This window comes from Sarcophilus harrisii, chromosome 2, assembly GCF_902635505.1.
Source record: "Sarcophilus harrisii chromosome 2, mSarHar1.11, whole genome shotgun sequence".
In the NCBI taxonomy this organism is placed as follows: domain Eukaryota; kingdom Metazoa; phylum Chordata; class Mammalia; order Dasyuromorphia; family Dasyuridae; genus Sarcophilus; species Sarcophilus harrisii.
The window spans coordinates 246,967,697-246,989,386 of NC_045427.1; the positions used below are offsets into that span (position 1 = coordinate 246,967,697).

Consider the following 21,690-nt stretch of genomic DNA (forward strand, 5'->3'; position numbering starts at 1 on the left):
ATTCAGGCCAAGTTGAATACATGAACAAAGAACTTAAGACTTATGGTTGCAAACTATGTTTCTGAAACTATCTTAAATGCTTGGTGTCATACCACTCATATTTCTTCTGTGAAACAAACCAAAAGAAGAATTACATTTTTCTCCCCACAAAATGTTATTTGGACACCCTACAATAAAAAAACCTTTCTCCACTCTTTCCTGGGAGGAGATGCTTCCATTGCTTCTATATACAGGAGTTGTAGAACAGAATGAAAGAATTCTTATTTCAGAGCATAAATATAGACTGAGTCTTTGAACTTATCATTATACAACTTTCACTATGGAGACAAAGTCTATATCAAGCATTTCCTTCGCACTAGTGAAACCCAATCAGACTGGGAAGGCCTATTCAAAGTGCCATCAAAGACCAGTGTTAACGACAATGAGGCTTTTACAATTTTCTCACATTTTGAGATAACTTTTAAAGAACAGTCCATGATGGTTATTGTGGGCAATTCCACTTATACAACCTTTAACAGATAAGTTTCCTCACTATGTCAATAGAAGCAAAGGTGAAAATACTACTATTGTTGTAAGAGGTAATATGAAACCAAAAATATTTCAAAACTTTCAGGCTCCTCAATATTTAACAAATAATCACTCATGTATGGTAAAATCCAATTTAATGACAATATTCAATCTAGGAACCTTTCTTTTGTAATTCTTATTAAAATGATACTTCAATTTCAGAGTTAGCATGAGGATTAGTAACTCCAGGTCAAATTTTTGTCTGTGCTGGAGCAACCTTTTCTTCTCTTTCCTGAGGTGGTATGAGACATGTGAATTATAAACTATCTGGGCCCATCAATATAAGTTTATAATCATTCTATGGGTCTAATTGGAAGGACTACTAGAAATCTGGAAGCATGGTAGAATAAGTATAAGAAGAAAGAATATAAGCCTACAAATCCTATAAATAAATCTACTCAAGGGCCAAAAATTTTTTGGTCTGTTTTCCCAGATTTGGGGATAGGCTATGCCATGAAATCAATTAGCGATATTTCTACTAAAAATAAAAAGTTAGCTCAAGGAGCAATCGCAGTCATTGCTCAAGCATGTAGTGTTGTTCTCTTCCTCCAGGTAAGAGTCAATTCTTTAGCAGAGAGGTTTTTGCAAAATCATTTGGTGTTGGATATTCTCACTGCTTCCCAGAGAGGATCTTAATCAGTCTTCTTGTTCTTATACAATAACCAGGAAGATTATCATCAATGTTCATGACCTTCAACAGCCTATGAATGAAATTCAGCAAACCACAATGTAGCAGAGTACTTTGTGTGGGATCATTCTTCCTAGTTTTCTTAGGTAACTTCCTGGTTTTCTGGTGGAGGGATATTGTCAAGCATATTTATATGGGCTCTTATTAACCTGGTTCTCATAACTGTCTCTCCACCTTGTATTCATTATTGTATTAACTGTAGTATTCAAGCTGGCTCAAATTCAAACTTAGTCCCTGAAAATATTACGATGCTTTAAATATTGAACATTAGACACACATGATGTAATTCCACTAGTCAGCATATGTTTATAGAGAATGATTCATGGGAGACATGACTCTTGAGAACTAAGGAGGGAAATTGTGCAATCTAAGATTAATTACTTCCCATTTATACAATGATTATCCTTGCTCTGAGAGTTAGGTCTTGCTGTGCTATAAAATCAGATGATTTAAAAAAAAAAAATGCTTTGCTGAAGGCAACTGGGAAACAGGAAAGTGGGTAAGAGAGGTATTTTCCCATTGTGAGATGTAATCTCCAATTTGGAGTTCCCCTATTTTTGTCAGAAGCTAGTGCCCTTTTGGAAGCTCCTAATTTCTTTCATGTGCTTTTATAACCTGCTGATGTAAAATATTCCATTAATCAATAATTATATCTCAGCCAATCAGAAAGAAGGCTTGTTTATTTCTCAAAAATTATACCAAATTTCCAGTCCCTCAGATAATTTCCAAAAAATGGAGACTTACTCAATATTATAGCCTACTATGTTCTTCTTGATCAACTATAAGAATGCTCCGTAAATCCCTAGATAATATCCTTGTTTTTTGAGGAGCTTTGGTTCCCATTGACTGATAATTGCTAACTTTGCTAATAAAATAAATGATCATGCTCATAACTTTGATGTATAGTTTATCACAGATTCTACTGCAACAGTAGTACAAGACTTTTTGAATTCCTTTTACTCCTAACACCCAGCTCTAGAAAGTAAAGAATGTTACAGAAAATCACAGTATTAGAGTTAGATGCACAATGTAGATAGTTAAGAACTGATTTTCCATAAAAATGGTCTCACTTTATGAACTGTTGAAACACTGCTGTTCCACATTCTTAAAAGTTATGTTGTATTTATACTACTGGGGAAAACTATAACAGCTCCTGCCACATCAGCTACATGAAATTAAACTGAATGCCAAACTTTTCACCATAAAGACAGAAAATTGAAGAAAGATTTCTGGTATAAAGCAAAGATATACCAATATAAAACAGCCATATATGTATACACATGAGAAGGAAAGCATTTATTAACTCTGTGGCAGGCACTGTGCTAAGCACTTTACAAATAGTATTTCATATGAATGAATATGTGGGAAACATATTTCAACATTTATGTATATGTATACAAATAAACCAAATTTAAGGGGAGAACATGCAAGTATAAGATAATGCAAGAATACATACCCTAGCTCTTCTCCTGCTTCTATCTGCCGAGTACTGAAAAAGGCAATTCGAGGGAAACGCAAGTCCTGATGTGACATAAAGACACGCACAGGAATGAGGTTGGGCTCACAGAGGTGGTTTATAAAACGACTGATATTGCCATAGAAACGAGCATCTATGCAGTAAACTTCTCCGTCCTGGGGAGGAAAGAGAAAAAAAGCAACACACTGAGGATTATTTGGTTTGGTCTAAAGCAATTGAAATAAGTCACTTTTCAGTGAATACACAAAATCAATGAGGGGGGAAAATAGAATATAGCAGAAGAAACATGACTTTAACAAGTTACTTTTTTCAAATAAGTAACACTAAGACAACACCCTTTCAGAGTCTGACAGGCTTAAATATCTATTGTATCAGCACTTACTCAAAAATATTCTAGAGTTACAGAGATGGCCAAAAAAAAAAAAAAAAAAAAAAGTTTAAATATTTCTATTGCACTGGAGAAATCTAGGGAATGATATAAATGGGGACTGAATATAGGTGGAAGAAAGTAAACAAGGATTTTATGTACATGAATTTATCATTCATTTATCTATTAGATTATTATGCTTACTTTATACAAACACTAAATTAGGGATTGAGATACAAGGTTTAGATAAACTACAAATCCTGATCAAAGGATCTTAAAATTTACCATGAGTAGGACAGATAAAACACAGAGAAACATACATTATCAATCAACAATAATTTTTCTCCCCAAACAGCATTTATTAAGCTTTTATTATGTGCTAAGTACTGTGATAAAAGTCTAGAGCATACAAAGATACAAATGAAAGACTCCTCATTTCTCAAAGAGCTTACATCTATCAAAGGAAACAATATACCTTTATGCACATGCGCACACACATATATAAGCATCTTTTATTAAGCTCCCTTTACTCCCTTCTTCTTCATCTCCTATCAGTAAGCTATCTTCTGCCACTTTCTTCCCCTTTACCTCTGCCTCAAATGATGAAGTGACTTAACTGTACACCAAGGCTAACCTGCTTGTTCAAAGCATCCCATTCCATTCCGTCTCCTCCCAGAAATTGAAAATAAAAAAAGTGGAGCAATCTTTCCTTCTCTATGGTCTACAAACATGACCATGTCTTCTTACCTTCAAAAAATCCTCACTTGATCCTTCCATCCTTGCTAACTATTGCTTTATTTTTTTTTCTGTCCCTTGCAGCTAAAATCTTCAAAAGGCCATCTACAATAAGAGTCTCCAACTTCTTTTCTTTCATCCTCTTCTTAGTTCCTTATAATCTAGCTTCCAGTCTTATCAATTCTACTGAAACTGTTCTGTCCAAAGTCTCTTGGTCCAAAGTCTCAAATGGTCTCTTAGTTGTCAAATCCAATATTTTGTTTTGTTTTGTTTTCTCAGTTCTCATTCTTCATGATCATTCTGCTTGGATACTATTGATCACTCTCCCCTGACATATTCTTCTCTCCAGGTTTTCAGGACACTACTCTGTCCTGTTCTCCCCCATTGGATCGCTCCTTGGTCTCCTTTTGTGAATCATCTTCTGAACCATGTCCTCTAACCATAAGGGTCCCCAGGATTCTGTCCTGGACCATCTTTCCTTCTACCTCTATCACTATTTTACTTGGTAATCTGTTTCCATGGATTTAATTACCATCACGAGACTCACAATATTTAAATCTACTTATTGCTGCTACACCTTTGCCACTGATTTCTAATTGTCTTTCAGATATCTTTTTTTGAAAGTTTATTTAAAATTTAAATAACAAATAGAAAAATAAAACAAAATATTGCAATGTGCACAGCAGAACATAAGAGAGGATTTAAAATATGAAACAATAAATTTTCATTTCAAGAAAGCCTATATGGGACAGCTAGGTGGGAGCATCAGTCCTGAAGGTAGGAGGACCTGAGTTCAAATCTGACCTCAGACACTTAACACTTCCTAGCTGTGTGACTCTGAGCAAGTCATTTAACCCCAACTGCGGAAAGGAGGTTGTGAGGAAGGAAGAGAGGAAAGGAAGAAGGGAGGACGAGAAGGAGAAAGACAATATAATAAATACTACACGCTGTATTCAGAAATGTCCATTTTTCCTTTCCTTCCTTAAAGGTTTTCTTTTGTTCTCTGCTGGGAACTTTTTAATTTTATTCTTTTTTTTTTTCCTTTGCTTCCCTCACCTCTACCAAGAAGACTACAATTAAGCAGATAAACATACATATATATATATATATATACACACATATATAGAGAGATATATCTATAATCACAAACCTATCTACCTTCATAGACATCTATGTAAGGCCATACTGTGTTTGTCCTGTTTCTGTGAAAGTGGATAACATAATCCTTCATAAGTCTAAGTCTTTCTATATTTTTTCTAAATCTGCCAACTTATCATTTCCTATATCACAGCAATATTTCAAACTTATACTATCTAGCTATTTTAAATAGTCTATAACAATATTAATATGGCTGACTTTAGTGTGGTTTCCCTAATTTTTTCCCTTTTGATTAAATCCATTTTAGTATTAATTTTATCTGAAATCATTGATTACTATTCTTGCTTTTGTTTTTCTATAAATTCTACTCTTGATCATTGTTATTATATTTAAGTGTACCTCATTTCCTATTCGTACTGACCACTCAATTTTACATCTACCAGAACCTTTGCCTTACTATTATTTAATTAACTCCACATTCCAGGCCACAATCTTTTTCTTATCCTCTCCCCTCATCCTTTCCCTCCCTATTTCTCCCATGCCTGTTAATATTCTTTTTACCTCTTCCCCTTATTTTATTCTCCTTCATTTCTTAATTTAGAAGACTTTAGAAGACCCTCCTGTATATATTGTTCCCTCTTTAGCCCATTCCCAGTGTGAGTAGAATCCAGAATTATGCTCCTTCCCATCTAATTCCTGTGTCAATTCTTACTCTCATAACTTATGCATATAACTTACTCTTTTTACCTTTTTCTATATGATTTTGCTTCCTAGAATCACATCATACTCTCTATCTCAATCTTTCTTTGGAACTACTCAGATACTAATGATAGTCTTCGACATGACTTACATTTCTATGTATAAAATGTAATAGTTTGTCCTTACTGAGTCCTCCGAAATTAGTCTTTGATGTTTACCTTATATTTATCATATTTTATATATCAAATTTTCTATTAAGTTCAGGCATGTTTGCAACTAAACCCTAAACATCTGGCAATTCACTAAATATCCTCTTTTTTTCCATTCAGGATTAAGTTTAACATTGATGGGCATGACATTTTTCAGGCACAACCCTAGTTTTTTTGCTCTTGGATATACAGAGCCCAAGACTCAAAGTCTTTTAATGTAGCCACAGTTAGGTCTTGTGTAATTCTTATTGGTTCTGTCATATCTGAATTGTTTTTTTCTTGTTACTTGTAAAACTTTCTCCATGATCTGGGAGTTTCAAAATTTAGCTATGGTATTACTGTCATTTTCCTTGTTTTAGACTTTAATGTCTTTTGATTATGACAGTTGGTTAAGGAGACTGTCTTTTGTGACATTTAGTAAGAAAGTCTCAGATTTCAAATATCATGTAACAATTTTATATCACATCTCTTTAATTGTGGATCACATTAAAAAGGAACACATTATGCCAAAGATCTATTGATATCACTGCTTTGGGCCCTAAGCTAAAAAGTAGGTTTACTGAGTCACCAACTATGAGGAATAGGGGAGAGAAAAAAAGAAGGGAAGAGAATAACCATTTATTAGGTACTATGTCAGACACATTAATAAGGGCAATCTCTATAGACTGTGATACCAGCAACTTAAATACCAATGATGTTAATAATTGAGAATTTAGGACTGATCACATCCTCAATCTGCTATCTATTGTACTAAGGGATTTTTTGGATATAAGATGGACCTTATCAGGACTTTTCAAAAATAAATGACTAGTTATGTAGGGAGGATTTTGATCACTTTACCTTTAAGGTAACATGTTTCTTTATACCTTGTTTGAACTTTTTATATAGCCATCCTGTTTATAAATGCAAATATTCCCATGGTTACTTCTACAACAAAGATTGCCCAATGGAAGTAAAAGCAGGCAATAAAAGATGACTATAAATGTTGTAAAGTCTTATAAAAACAGTATCCAAAACACTAAATCTCAGAACAGGCTGTGACTGATGAGGGAAGATAAGACAATGAAAAAGGTTTGCTATTCTTACTTTGAAATATTGTGAGAGAAAAGGTGACAAAAGGATCAAAGGTGACAAGCTTTGCCTTGGGTGAGAGAAAAATGATCACTAACAACATAGAGGCAGTACTTACGCTCAAATCTTATTCCATCTGTTCTTTTTGCAAAGGAGAATGACCTTTACATTGATAATAACAGATTTTCAAGATAAAAAAGGGGAAACTAAAATAACACTTAACTGCCTTAAGAATTCAAGTTATGTGAACTAGAGGCATGACATCTTCTGGTCCTGAAAGAACTGGCAGAAGCAACTGTTGAGCCATCAACAATCAGAAAAAAAGGAAAGACAGCCTAAGATTGGCAAATGTCCTAATTTTGAAGAGAACAGAGTCTGTATATAACCATTCAATGAGCTTGACTAAAATTCCTGGGAAATTCTAGAATAGATCATTAAAAAGATAGTAATTTGCTAACCAGGAAGGGAAGCAGTGATTACCAAAACCAGAGTAGATTCATTAAGGATAGTCATGCTAGATTAACTTAATTTCATTTTTTGACAATATGATGTGATAGCCAAAAATCAATACATCCTTGGGCTGCATTAGGAAGGGCATAATTTCCAGGAATAAAGATCAGATAGTTCCATTCAATTACAGCTCATCTGACCTCCTATCAGTTGGTGAATCGACAAGCATTTATTGGTACAATATGTGCCAGGGTAAGCACTGAAGATACAAAGAAAGTTTAAAAACAGAGAAGCAAACAATAACAACAAAAAAGGGCAGTCCCTGCTCTCATGGAATTCACCTCCTAACATGAGAGTTAACATGCACACAATTATGTACAATCAAGATACATACAGGATAAATTGGAGATTTCAGAAGGCAGGCCCTAAGATTTGGGAGAACTGGGAAAGACTCCTAGCAGAAGGTGAGACATTCATTGGGACTTAAAGAAAGAATGGAAAGACAGGAGGTGGAGATTAGTGAAAACATTCTAGGCAGTGAGAATATACACAGTCAGTGACAATGGCTGGAAATGTGAGATGGAGTGCTGTGTGAAGAAACAGAAAGGAAACCAGTGTCCCTGAATCAAAGAATATGTAGCAAAAGTAAGGTGTAAAAAGGCCAAAAGGGTTGATAGTGGTCAGACTACAAAAGACTTCAAAAGCCTGAGAGGATTTTATATTTGATCTTACAGCTGACAAGGAGCCACTGAAGTCAATTCAATAGGAAAGTGATATAGTCAAATCTGCACTTACAAGACATCAATTAAATAGCTGAGTGAAGGATGGATTGGAATGGAAAGAGACTTTAGGCAGAGAAACCAACAAATAAACCATTACAACAGTCTAGGCACAATGTGATGAGGACCTTCCAGGATTATGGCAGTGTTAGAGGGGGAAAATATATATATATATATATGATATTATGATAGTAAAGTGGCAGAATTTTACATCTAACTGACATAGAGAGTGAGAGGGAGTGGAAAGTTGAGGATCCTCTAAGGATGTGAAGCTGGGTGACTAGGCAGATGGTGGTACCCTCAACAACAGGGAAATCTGGAAGGGAAGAGGGTTTGGGCTAGTTCAGTTTCGGACATGTCTATAGGACATCCAATTTGTATATCCAATATGCAGCTGAATATTTAAGTCTTGAGGTCAGGAGAGACATTAGGATTGGACAAATCTGAAAATCATCTGCACAAAAATAATAATTGAACCTATATGAGCTGATGAGATCACCAAAAGAAACAGAGGGAAGGGAAGAAGGAAATGGGATAAGCATATACATAGCTCCTATTATGTGCCAGGCAGTATGCTAAGCACTTTTTACAAGTATCTCATTTGAGGACAGAACTCGGGGGAAAGCTATAGTGAAGAATTGTAAGCTGGATAAAGATCCAGTAAAGACAACAGAGTAGTTAGACAAGTAGGAGAAAACACTGTCATATACTACATGTAGAATATTATGTTCAGTTCTGGGTACCAAGATTTAATAAAGATCCTGATAAACAGAAGACTGTTTAAAGGACACTCAGGGTTGTGAAAAGTCTTAAGGCTACATTATATGTGGACAAGATCAAAAGACTAGGTATACTAAAGATAAAAAGACATAGGTGGAATTTGGTAGCTGTCTTCAAGATCTAAAGGATTCTCTATCATGTTGTAGAAAAGTCAGTAATGTTCTTTTTGACTCCAGAAGGCAGTATCAACAACAATGAATGGACCAAAAACAAAGGATGAATGCTTGAATTTAGGCATGATGTGTTAGAACTTACTAACAATTAGAACAGGCCAAAACTCCTATTTGGCTTTTTTCCATAAAAAAATACCTGAAAATTCTCTATTTTAGTGAAGATCCATTTTTTTTTTCTTCAAGAATTTTGCTTGATGCTGCTGTTAAGTCATTTTTAGTTGTAGATCTCTTTTGGTTTTTGAACAATCTCAATTTAATGTTCTCTGCTCCTTTAATGTAATAGCTATCAATTTCTGTGTAATCCTGTTTGTGGTTCCTTGATATCTGAATTCTTTTTTCCTACCTATTTCTATTTGTTTCTTTTGTTTGAAAGTTCTGGACTTTGGCACTGACACTTTCATTTTGGGGTTTCTTTCAGGAGGTGATTCTTGGAATATTTTTACTTTCATGTTGTCCTCTTGTTCTAATATGTCTAGGAATTCTCCTTTATGATGTCCTGAAATATGATAACCAGGTTTTGGATTTTTTATTTTGCTTTTTTTTTTAAAGTCATGGATGTAAGGTAATCCTTTCATTCTTGAGTTATTTCTCATTGATGTTTTCCAGGTCAATTATTTCCAGTGAGATATATTTTATTTTCCTCCATTTTCTCATTCTTCTTATTATGTATGTTATACATATTTGTGTCTAATGGTAACCACCTCCAAATTGGGGGGAAAGGAGAGGAAAGAAAATAAAGAAATTTACATGTTAATTTTATTATATACTTATAAGGAATAGCAAGTTATATATAACAAATCTACAGTTTCATGTGCAATCATCTTTTTAAAAAAGTATACTATATGGCTAAAAACTGGAAATTGAATGGATGCCCATCAACTAGAGAATGGTTGGGCAAATTGTGGTATGTGAATATTATGGAATATTATCGTTCTGTAAGAAATGACCAGCAGAATAAATACAGAGAAGCATGAATACAGAGAGACTTTCATCAACTGGTACTAAGTGAAATGAGCAGAACCAGGAGATCATTATACACTTCAACAACAACACTACATGATGATCAATTGTGATGGATGTGGCTCTCTTCAACAATAAGAGGATCCAAATCAGTTCCAATTGATCTGTATTGAACAGAACCAGCCATACCCAGAGAAAGAACACTGGGAAATGAGTATGGACCACAAGATAACATTTCCACTCTTTCTGCTAATGTTTGCTTACATTTTTGTTTTTTTCTTCTCAGGTTAGTTTTACCTTCTAAATCCAATCTTTCTTGTGCAACAAGATAACTGTGTAAATATGTATACATATATTGTATTTAACGTATACTTTTAACATATTTAACAGGCAGGGGACTACCTGCCATCTAGGAGAGGGGGTAGAGGAAGGGAAATGAGTGCAAGGGACAATGTTGCAAAAATTACCCATGCATATGTTCTGTCAATAAAAAGCTATAATAAAAGAAAATAATGTTAAAAAAAAAATTTAAAGTATACTACATTATAGAAATTCTTGTTTTATTCCATAAATTTAAAATGAATTAAGAATTCTTGTTATCTCTTTAAGTCATTTCCATTTGGTCTAGTCTGATTTTTAGGGACATCTTGAAGCTATGGGTAAACATTACTCTGGTCAACTGTTATTTCTCACCCTTGCCATCCTAGGCTTTCTCTTTCTATCATAAAATTCTTGGATTACTCTTTGTCAGAATGTCTTGTTGGTTACACAATGCAATACATTCACAAATGTAAAGTAGGTTTCAAATATCTTCTTTGTGATATTCAACTTTAGTTTTTTAGGAAGCAGTGCTGTAACAGGTTTTGCTGCCATATAAGCATTATATATTATAAAAGGTTTGTATTGAAAGATGGTCCTGGGCTATTGCAGGAATAAATTCCCTTGCAGGAAGGGAAGCCCTTTTACGATTTCCTCAAAAGCAATACAACTTATTTTTCTCCTCCTTTTTAACTTTGAGTCTCATTATTTAACCCATATATGCTGTCCATTCAAATGAAAGTTGAAATCTGGATAATAAACATTCTTCATCTACTTAGTTTTTCTCGTGTAGATGGAGAGGTCAGATCTTTCAGGTAATTACAGATCTCTTCCAGAAGACTCAGCAACGTCTTAAGGCTTGACATGATCAAAACAGTATCATCCAAAACCAGAAATAGCTGGAGGGAATCCTTCCTTAACCTGTGCTGAACATCCTTCATCACATCATCAAAATAATTTTGTTGAGTATACATCTTCCTGTTTGATGCCTTGCCAGATATTTATCATCAGAGGGTCACTTGAATGACCTTGCTAAATGGATAGAAGACAACTTGTTGTAAAAAGAACTTGTTCTTACCAGTTAATGGTTTCTAATAATCAATAAACAAAAGACACTAAGATCTTATATTCTCTACATCTTTTAATCAATTTATGATTTAGTCCCTTGTTGAATATCACTTGTTGAAGTCTGCTTGTTTCTTACTAATACTTTCTCTAGAGAAGACCTCAATTGCTGTATAGAGGACTCTCATGAAAATTTTGAATAGATAGTAAATTAGGAATATAAATGGGTAGTTATTGAAGCTTTTATAATCAGTAAAGTTTAAAATTATTTCTTTGTCTTTGAAATCTTCTCTACCTTCAGACACCTTATAAATGATCCCTTAATACTCTCATAATTTTATTGCCTCCAGCATGGAGTCCTTCTACATATTCCTGATGTAATTTGTTTTTCTTGTCCTTATTTTATTTAATGTCTTTTCTACTTACTAGGTAAGTTCAGTTTGATGATTCCACTACTCTGGACAGAAAATTTTGTTGCAATGAAATTTGAAAATCTTTTAAATTTTTCTTGTTTGTAGTCCTATGTCTCTTTTTCATATTTGAATGCCTCTGCTCAGCTAAATAATACCTTTGCTCAGGCTAAATAACTCGCCAAATTTTATTTAGACTGGTTTTATCCTCTAATGTTGCATATTTATGTCTTTTGGGGGGGGGGGGGGGGGGAATAAGGTACTTTATTCAACAATATTTCATTATCATATACCATCCCACCTTTGTAAGATTTTGTTTTGCTTTTTAAATTTTTTTCTGACCTTAAAGCCCTTCTTCCCAATAAGAACCTTTTTACATTCTGAAAAAACAAAGTAAGAAAAATACATACAATAACATGGAATAATGAGTCTCCATTTTGTCCTGCTTGTTTTCTAAATTCTACTTGTTACTTTCAAAACTATTCTGCTTATCTGTGATTGACTTGAAATTTCCTTCTATGCCTTTAAAAAATTGTTTTAATAGGCCCTCTTTCTTTGGAATCCATCAACTCCTGGCCCACAATTAAAACTAGAGGGTGGGAGAAGAAATCCTTCAAGCATAATTAATACACATGTAGCCATGTCAAAAACATTATGTCTCTTTCTTGTCTTGAGGCTTTATTACTTTATGAGGTGAGAAACATACCACATCATAAGTCCCCTGAAAACAAGACTGGAAAATGATCAGAATTCTCAAGGTTTTCAGGTTGTTTCTTTACCACGTTACCATTATATGAATTTTTTTGCTTCATTTCACTCTGTATCATTTTATATTTCCCAAGATTCTCTGAAATGTTTTATGATTTCTTAACATGCAAGAGCATTCCATTATCTTCATATACCATATAATTTGATCATCTATTTCTCAAAAGATATGCAGCCTCTAGATTTTAGTTCTTTGTTTCTTTCTCCTACTTTTTAAATCATCTCTTCAAGATCAGGATATTTGTTATAATTCCCTCTCTGGTATTATTGCCCTCATAACTGTCCCTCCTCCTTTTTATCCCCAATTGTTTCCCTGTTGAGTAAAATATATTTCTATGTGTATTTATTTTTAACATTCATTTATCCAAATCAGATAATCTGGATACCAGTCCTTTTTCTTCATGTTTATATTTTTCTCACATATTCCATCACAAAAAATGTTAAGTTCCCAACTCCTTTTCCTCTTTTTTATGGTATATTCCTATTTTTCTTATTTAACTCCCTCACTACTTTGAAGACAGAATTCTAAAGGGATATTTGCTTCTTTGCTTTTGCCCCCCCCCACACACATTAGAATTTTTGCACATCACAATTCTGTGATTTCTAAAATAAATTCTATCTTTCTAATTTCTCTTGAATTTTATGTTTGCATTTCAAAGTTCTTATAAATCAGAAAATATTTTAAAAGGTACACTGTACTAAAGGTTTATCCTCTTCATTCCCCCTGAGAGGATTACATTTAGCTTTACAGGATGATTCTTGGTTATAAGCCCAAATTCTTTTTTTCTTTTTGGAAAAGAGTATGCCAAATTCTCCTCCCTTATAAAGTTGAAGTTGGCTTGTCTTATGTGTGATCTTGAACTGCTTCTTTCAGGCCGCCATATTTTTTCTTTGAAGTAGGAGCCCTGAATTTTAGTTATGACATTTCTGGTACCTCTCTTTTGAGGGTTTCTTTCAAGTGGTGAATAATAGATTGTATTTTCACTTTACCTCCCAGTTTTAACAGATCTGAGCAGTTTTCACTTATGATTTTTTTTTTAAGTGTACAATTTGAAGGGGGGGGGGGGGGAAACATGGTTTTCAGGAAGTTCAATGATTCATAATTAATTATCTTTCCTTTCTCTGTTTTCTAGTTGTTTCTGATATAAAAGAAATTTTACATTTTCTCCTATTTTTTTTTTCAACTTTCAGATTTTGTTCCAACATATCTGACTGCCTCTCTTGGAGTTATTGATATCTGTTAAATCTATTATAATTCTCAGGGAATGTGTTCCTTAAGTATTTTTTTTTATGTACACTGATTATTGGTATTACCCATTGTTTCCAAGATTCTCACTGTAGATTTAAAACAATCCTATTGCATTCCCAAGGGAGCTCTCCTTTTCTGGACTTCAGGGCTACTTAAAACTTTTTTCAATGTAACCTTTTTCTGCCAAGAAATTTTTGCACGATCCTGGGCTTATAAATATATGTGAAACAGGGATATATATCAAACATTTACTGATAATAAGTCATAATCCTATGACCCTGACATTCAGTTATGAGACTCTATATGGGGTTACAACCCACAGTTTAAACTGGATCTAAATAATGAATTGATGAAAGAGACTGAAGGAGTTCTTTTCAGGGCTTCTTAAAACTTTTTCCACTTATCACTCCTTTCAATCCAAAAAATTATTATGTGATCTTGGATATACATATATGTAAAATAGGTGTACAAATCAAATATTTACTGATAATAATCATCACATTCAGTTATGAGATTCCAAATAGATTCACAAACCATAGAAGCTGAGGTTTAAATTCAACAAGTAAAGAGGGATGAAGACTGAAAAAAAGACTTGACAAGTAAGAGATCACATGTAACTTTGGGAAGGATATTTTCAATATAAGAATAATATTGGAAATTAAGGTGTAAAGGGTTAAGTAATGAAAGAGAAACAAAGTGGACACTAACCAAATGTTTTTTCAAGCTAAGAAAAAGAGGATAATTTCTAGTCATATGAACAAATGTTCTAAATCACTACTGATTAGAGAAATGCAAATTAAGACAACTCTGAGGTATCACTTGATACCTCTCAAACTGGCTAAGATGACAGAAAAAGATAATGACAAATGTTGGAGGGGATGTGGGAAAACTGGGACACTTAATACATTGCTGATGGAATTGTGAACAGTTCCAGCTATTCTTGAGAGCAATTTGGAACTATGTTCAAAAAGTTATCAAACTGTGCATACCCTTTGATCCAGCAGTGATTCTACTGGGTCTGTATCCCAAAGAGATCTTAAAGGAGGGAAAGGGACCCCCCCCCCCATGTGCAAAAATGTTTGTAGCAGCTCTTTTTGTAGTGACAAGAAACTGGAAAGTAAGTGGATGTCCATCAGTAGGGGAATGGCTGAATAAGTTATGGTATGTGAATGTAAGGGAATACTATTATTCTGTATCATCTGTAAGGATGATTTCAGAAAGGTCTGGAGAGACTTACATGAACTGATGCTAAGTGAACTAGGTAGAACCAAGAAGAACATTGTACACAGCAACAAAAAGATTATGTGATGATTTACTGTGATGGATATGGTTCTTTTCAACGAGGTGATTCAGGCCAATTCCAATAGACTTGTGATGGAGAGTCAGTCACACCCAGCAGGAGACTATGGGGAGTTAATGTGGATCACAACATAGTATTTTCACCTTTTTTATTGTTGCTGTTGTTTGCTTGCTTGCTTTTCTTCTTTCTCTTCATTATTTTCCCTTTCTGATCTGATTTTTCTTGTGCAGCATGATAAATGTGGAAATGTGTTTAGAAGAATGGCAGTTGTTTAATCTATACTGGATTATTTGCTGTCTAGGAGAGGGAGGAAAAGAGGGAGAGAGGGAGTGAGGGAGGGAAGGAGAAAAATATGAAATTTTTTGCAAGGATGAATATTAACAACTATTTTTGCATGTATTTTGAAAAAAAAAAACTATTATAAAAAAAGATTTGAAAGAGAACAAATTGCCTTTGAAACGGGGAAGAGGGGGAGGAGAAGAAGGAGGATATATAGTCCCAGTACAGTCTGACCAATTTCTTTATTTTTTGATAGGGGAGGAAGGTGGGAATTATGGCATGTTTGAAGGAAGCAAGTAAAAAATAAACAGATAAGTAAAAATTGAAGTTTTGAAAGAAAGAAAGATGACTGTGGTTCCAATATACCAAGATTGAGGGGTGGTAGTAAAGGTAGATTAGAAAGACTGACTTCCACAAAAATTCTGTGGTCTAGAACACTGTATTCAAAGATTTGTTATCTCTTCACACCAAATGACAAGATACTAGTATAAAGCACAATGCAGGGATCCACGAAAGATGCTTCTTAATATTAGCAAAGCAAACCTCCAAACCTTACTCTCACAAGTATAATAATGACAATAGGAAGGTTCCTGATACATAAGAAAAATCACTGGGATTTGATCACAGTAGAATAACTGTATATAAACAGCTAACTTAAGTTACAGAATCCATTCCAATGGCAAATACATACGGTTCCATTAGTGGAATACAAAGATCTTTTTGGTACACAGTCCCAAAGCTCTAAAGTGAACCAACAGGCAAGAGAATCTTGCAAAGTCTTTTCAAATCATGAAAGCATCATATCTGTATTCCTCTCCTCCAATGACTTAACATCTGTGTATTTTTTTTGTCAAGATTCTAGCCACAAATCTCTCTTTTTAAAAAATATTCTTTTGCTTTGTGAAAATGACAAATGTAAAAATCCACAGCATTTATTTGGGTCACACTGACCAAATCTATTGCAGTTGGTCATAGGCAGTCATACACTAGGGAATAGGTCATCAAATTGGCTTTCAAACTAGAGCCATGACTTATAGACAGAGAAAAAATTGCCACTCTCTGCTTCATACAAAGTAAAAGGTGACTACTAACTTTTACAATAAGCATTGTTTAAATGTATAACAAAAGGGGGAAAAAAAGTAATAGCATAATAGTTCTTTGATCCAGTATTGTTGGAATTTAGGAAATAAGGCTCCATAGTGATTCTTTTCCCACACAACAGAAATTATTCTTTTAAATGCCAAAATATTTATTATTGTTGTTGGTGTTTCTATTATTTAACAATTTTCAATGGAAGCCTTTGCAAAATAAATCGCAAATTTCCTTGTCTCCTCATTTGGAGCACTATGAACATCTTAGTGTATAATAAAGTTCAAGAGATCCTTTAGGCATACTGAGGTAAATGTGGCTATCTGCTAAATTCAGTTATATTTAGCACAGTTTTCTCTCTCTGTCTCTCTTTTTTAATGGTTTCTTTGTTCTATCAGATTTACAACTGTCATTTCTCAACATTTTTATTTAATTTTTTATGGGCCTAGAAACCAGATAATCTGGCCTGTCATACTTGTACATAAAATAATGTTAAATTCCCTATTACTATTGAAGGTACCAATATCATCTTCCCAGTCACCCATCTTCAACTCCTTAATCTCTTTTATCTTTTATAAAGAACAAGTCAGCAAATACTGCAATTTCTACCTTCTCATACATGCTCTTTCTCTTCTCTGATATTGCAATTACTCTGGCACAAGTATAATCACCTCATATTTTAACTAATGCAAATACCTGCTCCCCACTTTAAGTCTCTCTCTACTCCAGTCCATCCCTTATTATCAAATTTGACCTTCCTAAAGTGCAGATCACAACAGATCACAACAATGACAACAACAAAGTATATAGTACGGTGATAGAACACTGAGCTTGGATTTAGGAAGACTCATATTCCTAAATTCAAATCTGACCTCAGATACTATTAGCTGTGTGACTCTAAGCAAGTCACTTAAACCTGTCTGTCAGAGTTCCTCATCTATAAAATAAGCTGGAAAAAGAAATGACAAAATATCTAGTATCATTGCCAAATGAGGTCATGAAGACTCAGATAGGACTGAAAACAACTCAACAACAATAAAGTATAGTCTGATCACGTAAAACCCTAGGTCAATAAATTTCAATGACTCTATTGCCTCCATAGCAAAAAGTCCTCTGACTTGCTTATAACTCAGCTCCTTTCTACCTTTTCAGTCTTCTTCACTAGTTTTTGTGCTATTCCACAAACATGGACAGACATTCCATTTTCACGAGTTTTCCACATGCCTGGATTAATCTCTGTCCTCACGTCTCCTAGCTTTCCTGATTTCAGGTTTCAGTTAAAAGCCTACCTTCTGCTTAAGAAGATCTCCTTCTAAGATTGTAATTATCTTATTTGTATATAGTATTCATGCTGTCTTCCCCAATGAACTATGAGTTCCTTAACAGCAGGAACTGTTTGGTGGTGGTGGTGGTGAAGTTTTTTGCTTTGTTTTCCTTTTTTTGTATTTTCAAAGCTTAGCACAACACTTGACACATTTGCTGTTGTTTAGTCATTTTCAATTGTGTCCTAGTTTTTGACTTGATCTGGGGTTTTCTTGGCAAAAATCCTATTTGCTATCTCTTTCTCCAGCTCATTTAATAGATAAGGAAATTGAGGAAAATAGGGTTAAGTGACTTGCTCAGAGTCACAGTGCTAAGAGAGACACTTTTAAGTGTCTGAAGCTAGATATGAATTCTGACCTTCCTGACCACAGTATTCTATCCACTGTTCAACCTAGTTGATTGTCACCTAATACATGCTAAATGCTTAATAACTGCTTTTTGACTTACTTGATGATGGAGTGGCCCTACTATAAATATAGGTGGATAACTTTGATGAACTGAAATTCTGAAATATTTGGCTTTTCTAAATGTTTTCTAGTTTTCAGAAATTTTCCAGGATGGAAAAGGCAGCCAAATCTAGAATTTTCAGATAAGTGAAGCATTATTGCTTGATGGAAAATAGTAAAACTGTTTAGTGTATTTAATGTTTATCACTACGCTTCTACGCCCTTAGCTTTATACAAATATTTTGACTTAAATATCTTGTAAGTAAATGACATGTCATAACCTCATTGCATACATTCAATTTCACAGTATCAACAAATTAGAGGAGGTAAGTACTTGTAGTTCCAGAAATGTATGGCTACTAAAAAACACATTTCAAGTTTCTGGGTACCCTATAGTCTCAATGGCGCTAGTTGAAACACAAAATTTCAGCAACATTACAGATTCAAGTTCTTCCATCAACTATGCCCCCCATAGTCCACAGGCTTTTTAAAAAGATGTAGTGTTCAACTGAGAGGATGGCCAAATAAACTACAGCAATTAATAATGGAATATTATTGTACTGTAAGAAATAATGAAAATATGAATATTTAGAAACCTGGAAAGGCATTATGAATTTAGACAAAATGAAATAAACACAACCAGGTCAACAATAAAATGATATAAATATTGAGAATTATAACAACTAAAATTGAATGCTGTGAAATTATAATGATCAAGCTTATTAATCGCTCCAAAAGACATGATCAGACAGCCTTCTTGCAGCTTCTTTGCAGAGTTAAGAGATGGATGTAGAATACTATATATAATCAAAAATTTCTATGATATACTGATTGATTTATGATTTTTTCCTTCCTTCTAAAAATTTTTCATTAATGGCTCTCTGAGAAGAAGTGCACAAGTGGTATAATGAGAAAAATAAGCAATGCAAAAACCAGGAACAATAAGCAAAATTTTATTTTTTAGACATGTAGCTTTAATGTGTCTCTATACACAAGGAAATTCTGTCAAAGGGCCAACCTCTAATTATAATGGGAATAACGATTCTACTATTAGCAATGCAAAATCTCCAACTTCCTCTTCTCAGTTTTTCCTGAGATGTCAAAATCTTCAGGGAATAAAAAATGAAAAAAGAGTGAATACAGGAGAAGACAGTTCGTTCTTCATCTCAACTGCAAAATATCTATCTTTAAAGACTCCAGCACTTCTTTTCACACCTCTGGTACAAAGAGACACAATAAATCTGTCCTATATCTTTACTACAAATTCATCATTCCACCTAACTTTGTTCTCCTGACTCTTTGTTCCTATTTTGGTTCATTTTCTTCTCTTGTGAAGCTAGGTGGCATAATGTATGGAATATTGGACTAGGAATCAGTGGCACAGGTCTGACATTCAGGAGAAACTGGAACTTGCTATATAGATCTGAATATTCTGTACAGAGATAATAATGAAACCCATGGGAGGTGATAAGATCATGGAGAGAGAATATATACAGAAGAGGGAGGACTAAGAGAACTGAGCCCATGACCTATGTCTAAAAGGTCAACTACAAATTCATATTATCCATATATAACATATATTAGATTACTTGCTATTTGGGGGAGAGGGTAACGAGAAGGAGGGAAAATTTGGAACACAAGGCTATACAAGAATCAATGTTGAAAAATTACCCGTGCATATATTTTTTAAATAATAAATAAATAAATGAAATTCATGCTATCTACTCTCAACTGAGACCTCTTTGCTATAAGCAATCTTTTTGTTAATTTCTAACTCTCTTTATGGAGCAAGGACTGAATCTGTAATTGCATTAGTATAGGTAATTCTCTAATGAGAAAAATTTTTGTACCAATACAAGTTTATTCACTATGCCTTACAATACTATCATAAAGAATTACCTGGAAGACGGAAAGTTTAAATGACTTGCCTGGGATGACACATTCAGTGTTAGCCTTGAAACTTGAATCTAGGTGTTCTTGGCTCCGAGACAGGTTAGCTTATCTATAATGACATTCTGCCTCTTGGGTTTCCTACAGTAGTATATTTAAACCTCTACTATAGCTGCTACTTACAAGCTACTTTTTGTTTAACACGTTAAAATATATGTTAAATCCAATATGTGCATACATATTTATACAATTATTTTGCTGCACAAGAAAAATCAGATCAAAAAGGGAAAAAAAAATGAGAAAGAAAAACAAAATGCAAGTGAACAACAGAAAGAGTGAAAATGCTCTGTTGTGATCCATACTCAGTCTCCACAGTCCTCTCTCTGGGTATAGATAACTTTCTTCATCACAATATCATTGGAACTGGCCTCAATCATCTCACTGTTGAAAAGACCCATGTCCATCAGAATCGATCATCATATGATCTTGTTGTTGCCATGTATAATGATCTCCTCGTTCTGCTTATTTTACTTAGCATCAGTTCATGTAAGTTTCTCCAGTCCTCTCTCAAATCATTCTGCTGGTCATTTCTTACAGAACAATAATATTCCATAACATTCATATGCCATAATTTATTCAGCCATTCTCCAATTGATGGGCATCCATTCAATTTCCAGTTTCTTGTCACTACAAAAAGGGATGCCACAAACATTCTTGCACATACAGGTCCCTTTCCCTCCTTTAAGATCTCTTTGGGATATAAGCCCAGTAGTAACACTGCTGGGTCAAAGAGTATGTACAGTTTGATAACTTTTTGAGCATAGTTCCAAATTGTTCTCCAGAATGGCTGGATCTGTTCACAATTCCACCAACAGTCTATCAGTGTCCCAGTTTTCCCACATTCCCTCCAACATTCATCATTATCTTTTCCTTTCATCTTATTCAATCTGAGAGGTGTGCAGTGGTATCTCTGAGTTGTCTTAATTTGCTTTTTTCTGCATTTCCAAAATCTTTGGGTTATCAAACATTAGATTGCTATAGTTATTGACTATTTTGGGCTGTGAACCTAACCTACTCCACTGATCTATTTCTTAAGCCAGTACTGAATGGTTTTGATGACCACTGTACAAACTACTTTCTTAACTGATGACTAACCTCTTACTTTATTGAGAAGGTAGAGACCATTAGATATGAGCTCCCTTTTCTTCTGCTTTACTCCTTAAATATTTTTTGTACCTTCCCTCATCCTCTTCTTCTTCGTTCTGTACTCAGAAGGTGAGGAGACTTTTAAGCCAGAGATAGAGAGTTGTGTAGAAGGCAAAGCCGAGAGTTAGGAGTCAGGATGACCAGAGAATTCAATCTGGCCTCACATACCTACCAGCTGGCCAACTCACTTAACCTCTATATCAGGGGTCCTTTTTAAATAGGGGGCCAGTTCACTGTCCCTCAGACTATTGGAGGGCCGGACTATAGTAAAAACAAAAACTTTTGTTTTGTGGGCCT

The 21,690-nt window shown here is 34.3% G+C and overlaps 1 protein-coding gene across 17 annotated transcripts in view; it reads right to left on the reverse strand.

Annotated features, from left to right (window-relative positions):
* The window catches only part of EHMT1 (euchromatic histone lysine methyltransferase 1), a 259,276-nt gene that overhangs the window by 7,706 nt on the left and 229,880 nt on the right, over window positions 1–21,690 (reverse strand). For all 17 annotated transcript variants that reach the window (XM_031951875.1, XM_012539611.3, XM_012539612.3 and 14 more), the window contains one exon: window positions 2,712–2,887. In XM_031951875.1, the coding sequence (XP_031807735.1) occupies window positions 2,712–2,887 (176 nt within the window). The remainder of the gene's footprint in view (window positions 1–2,711; window positions 2,888–21,690) is intronic.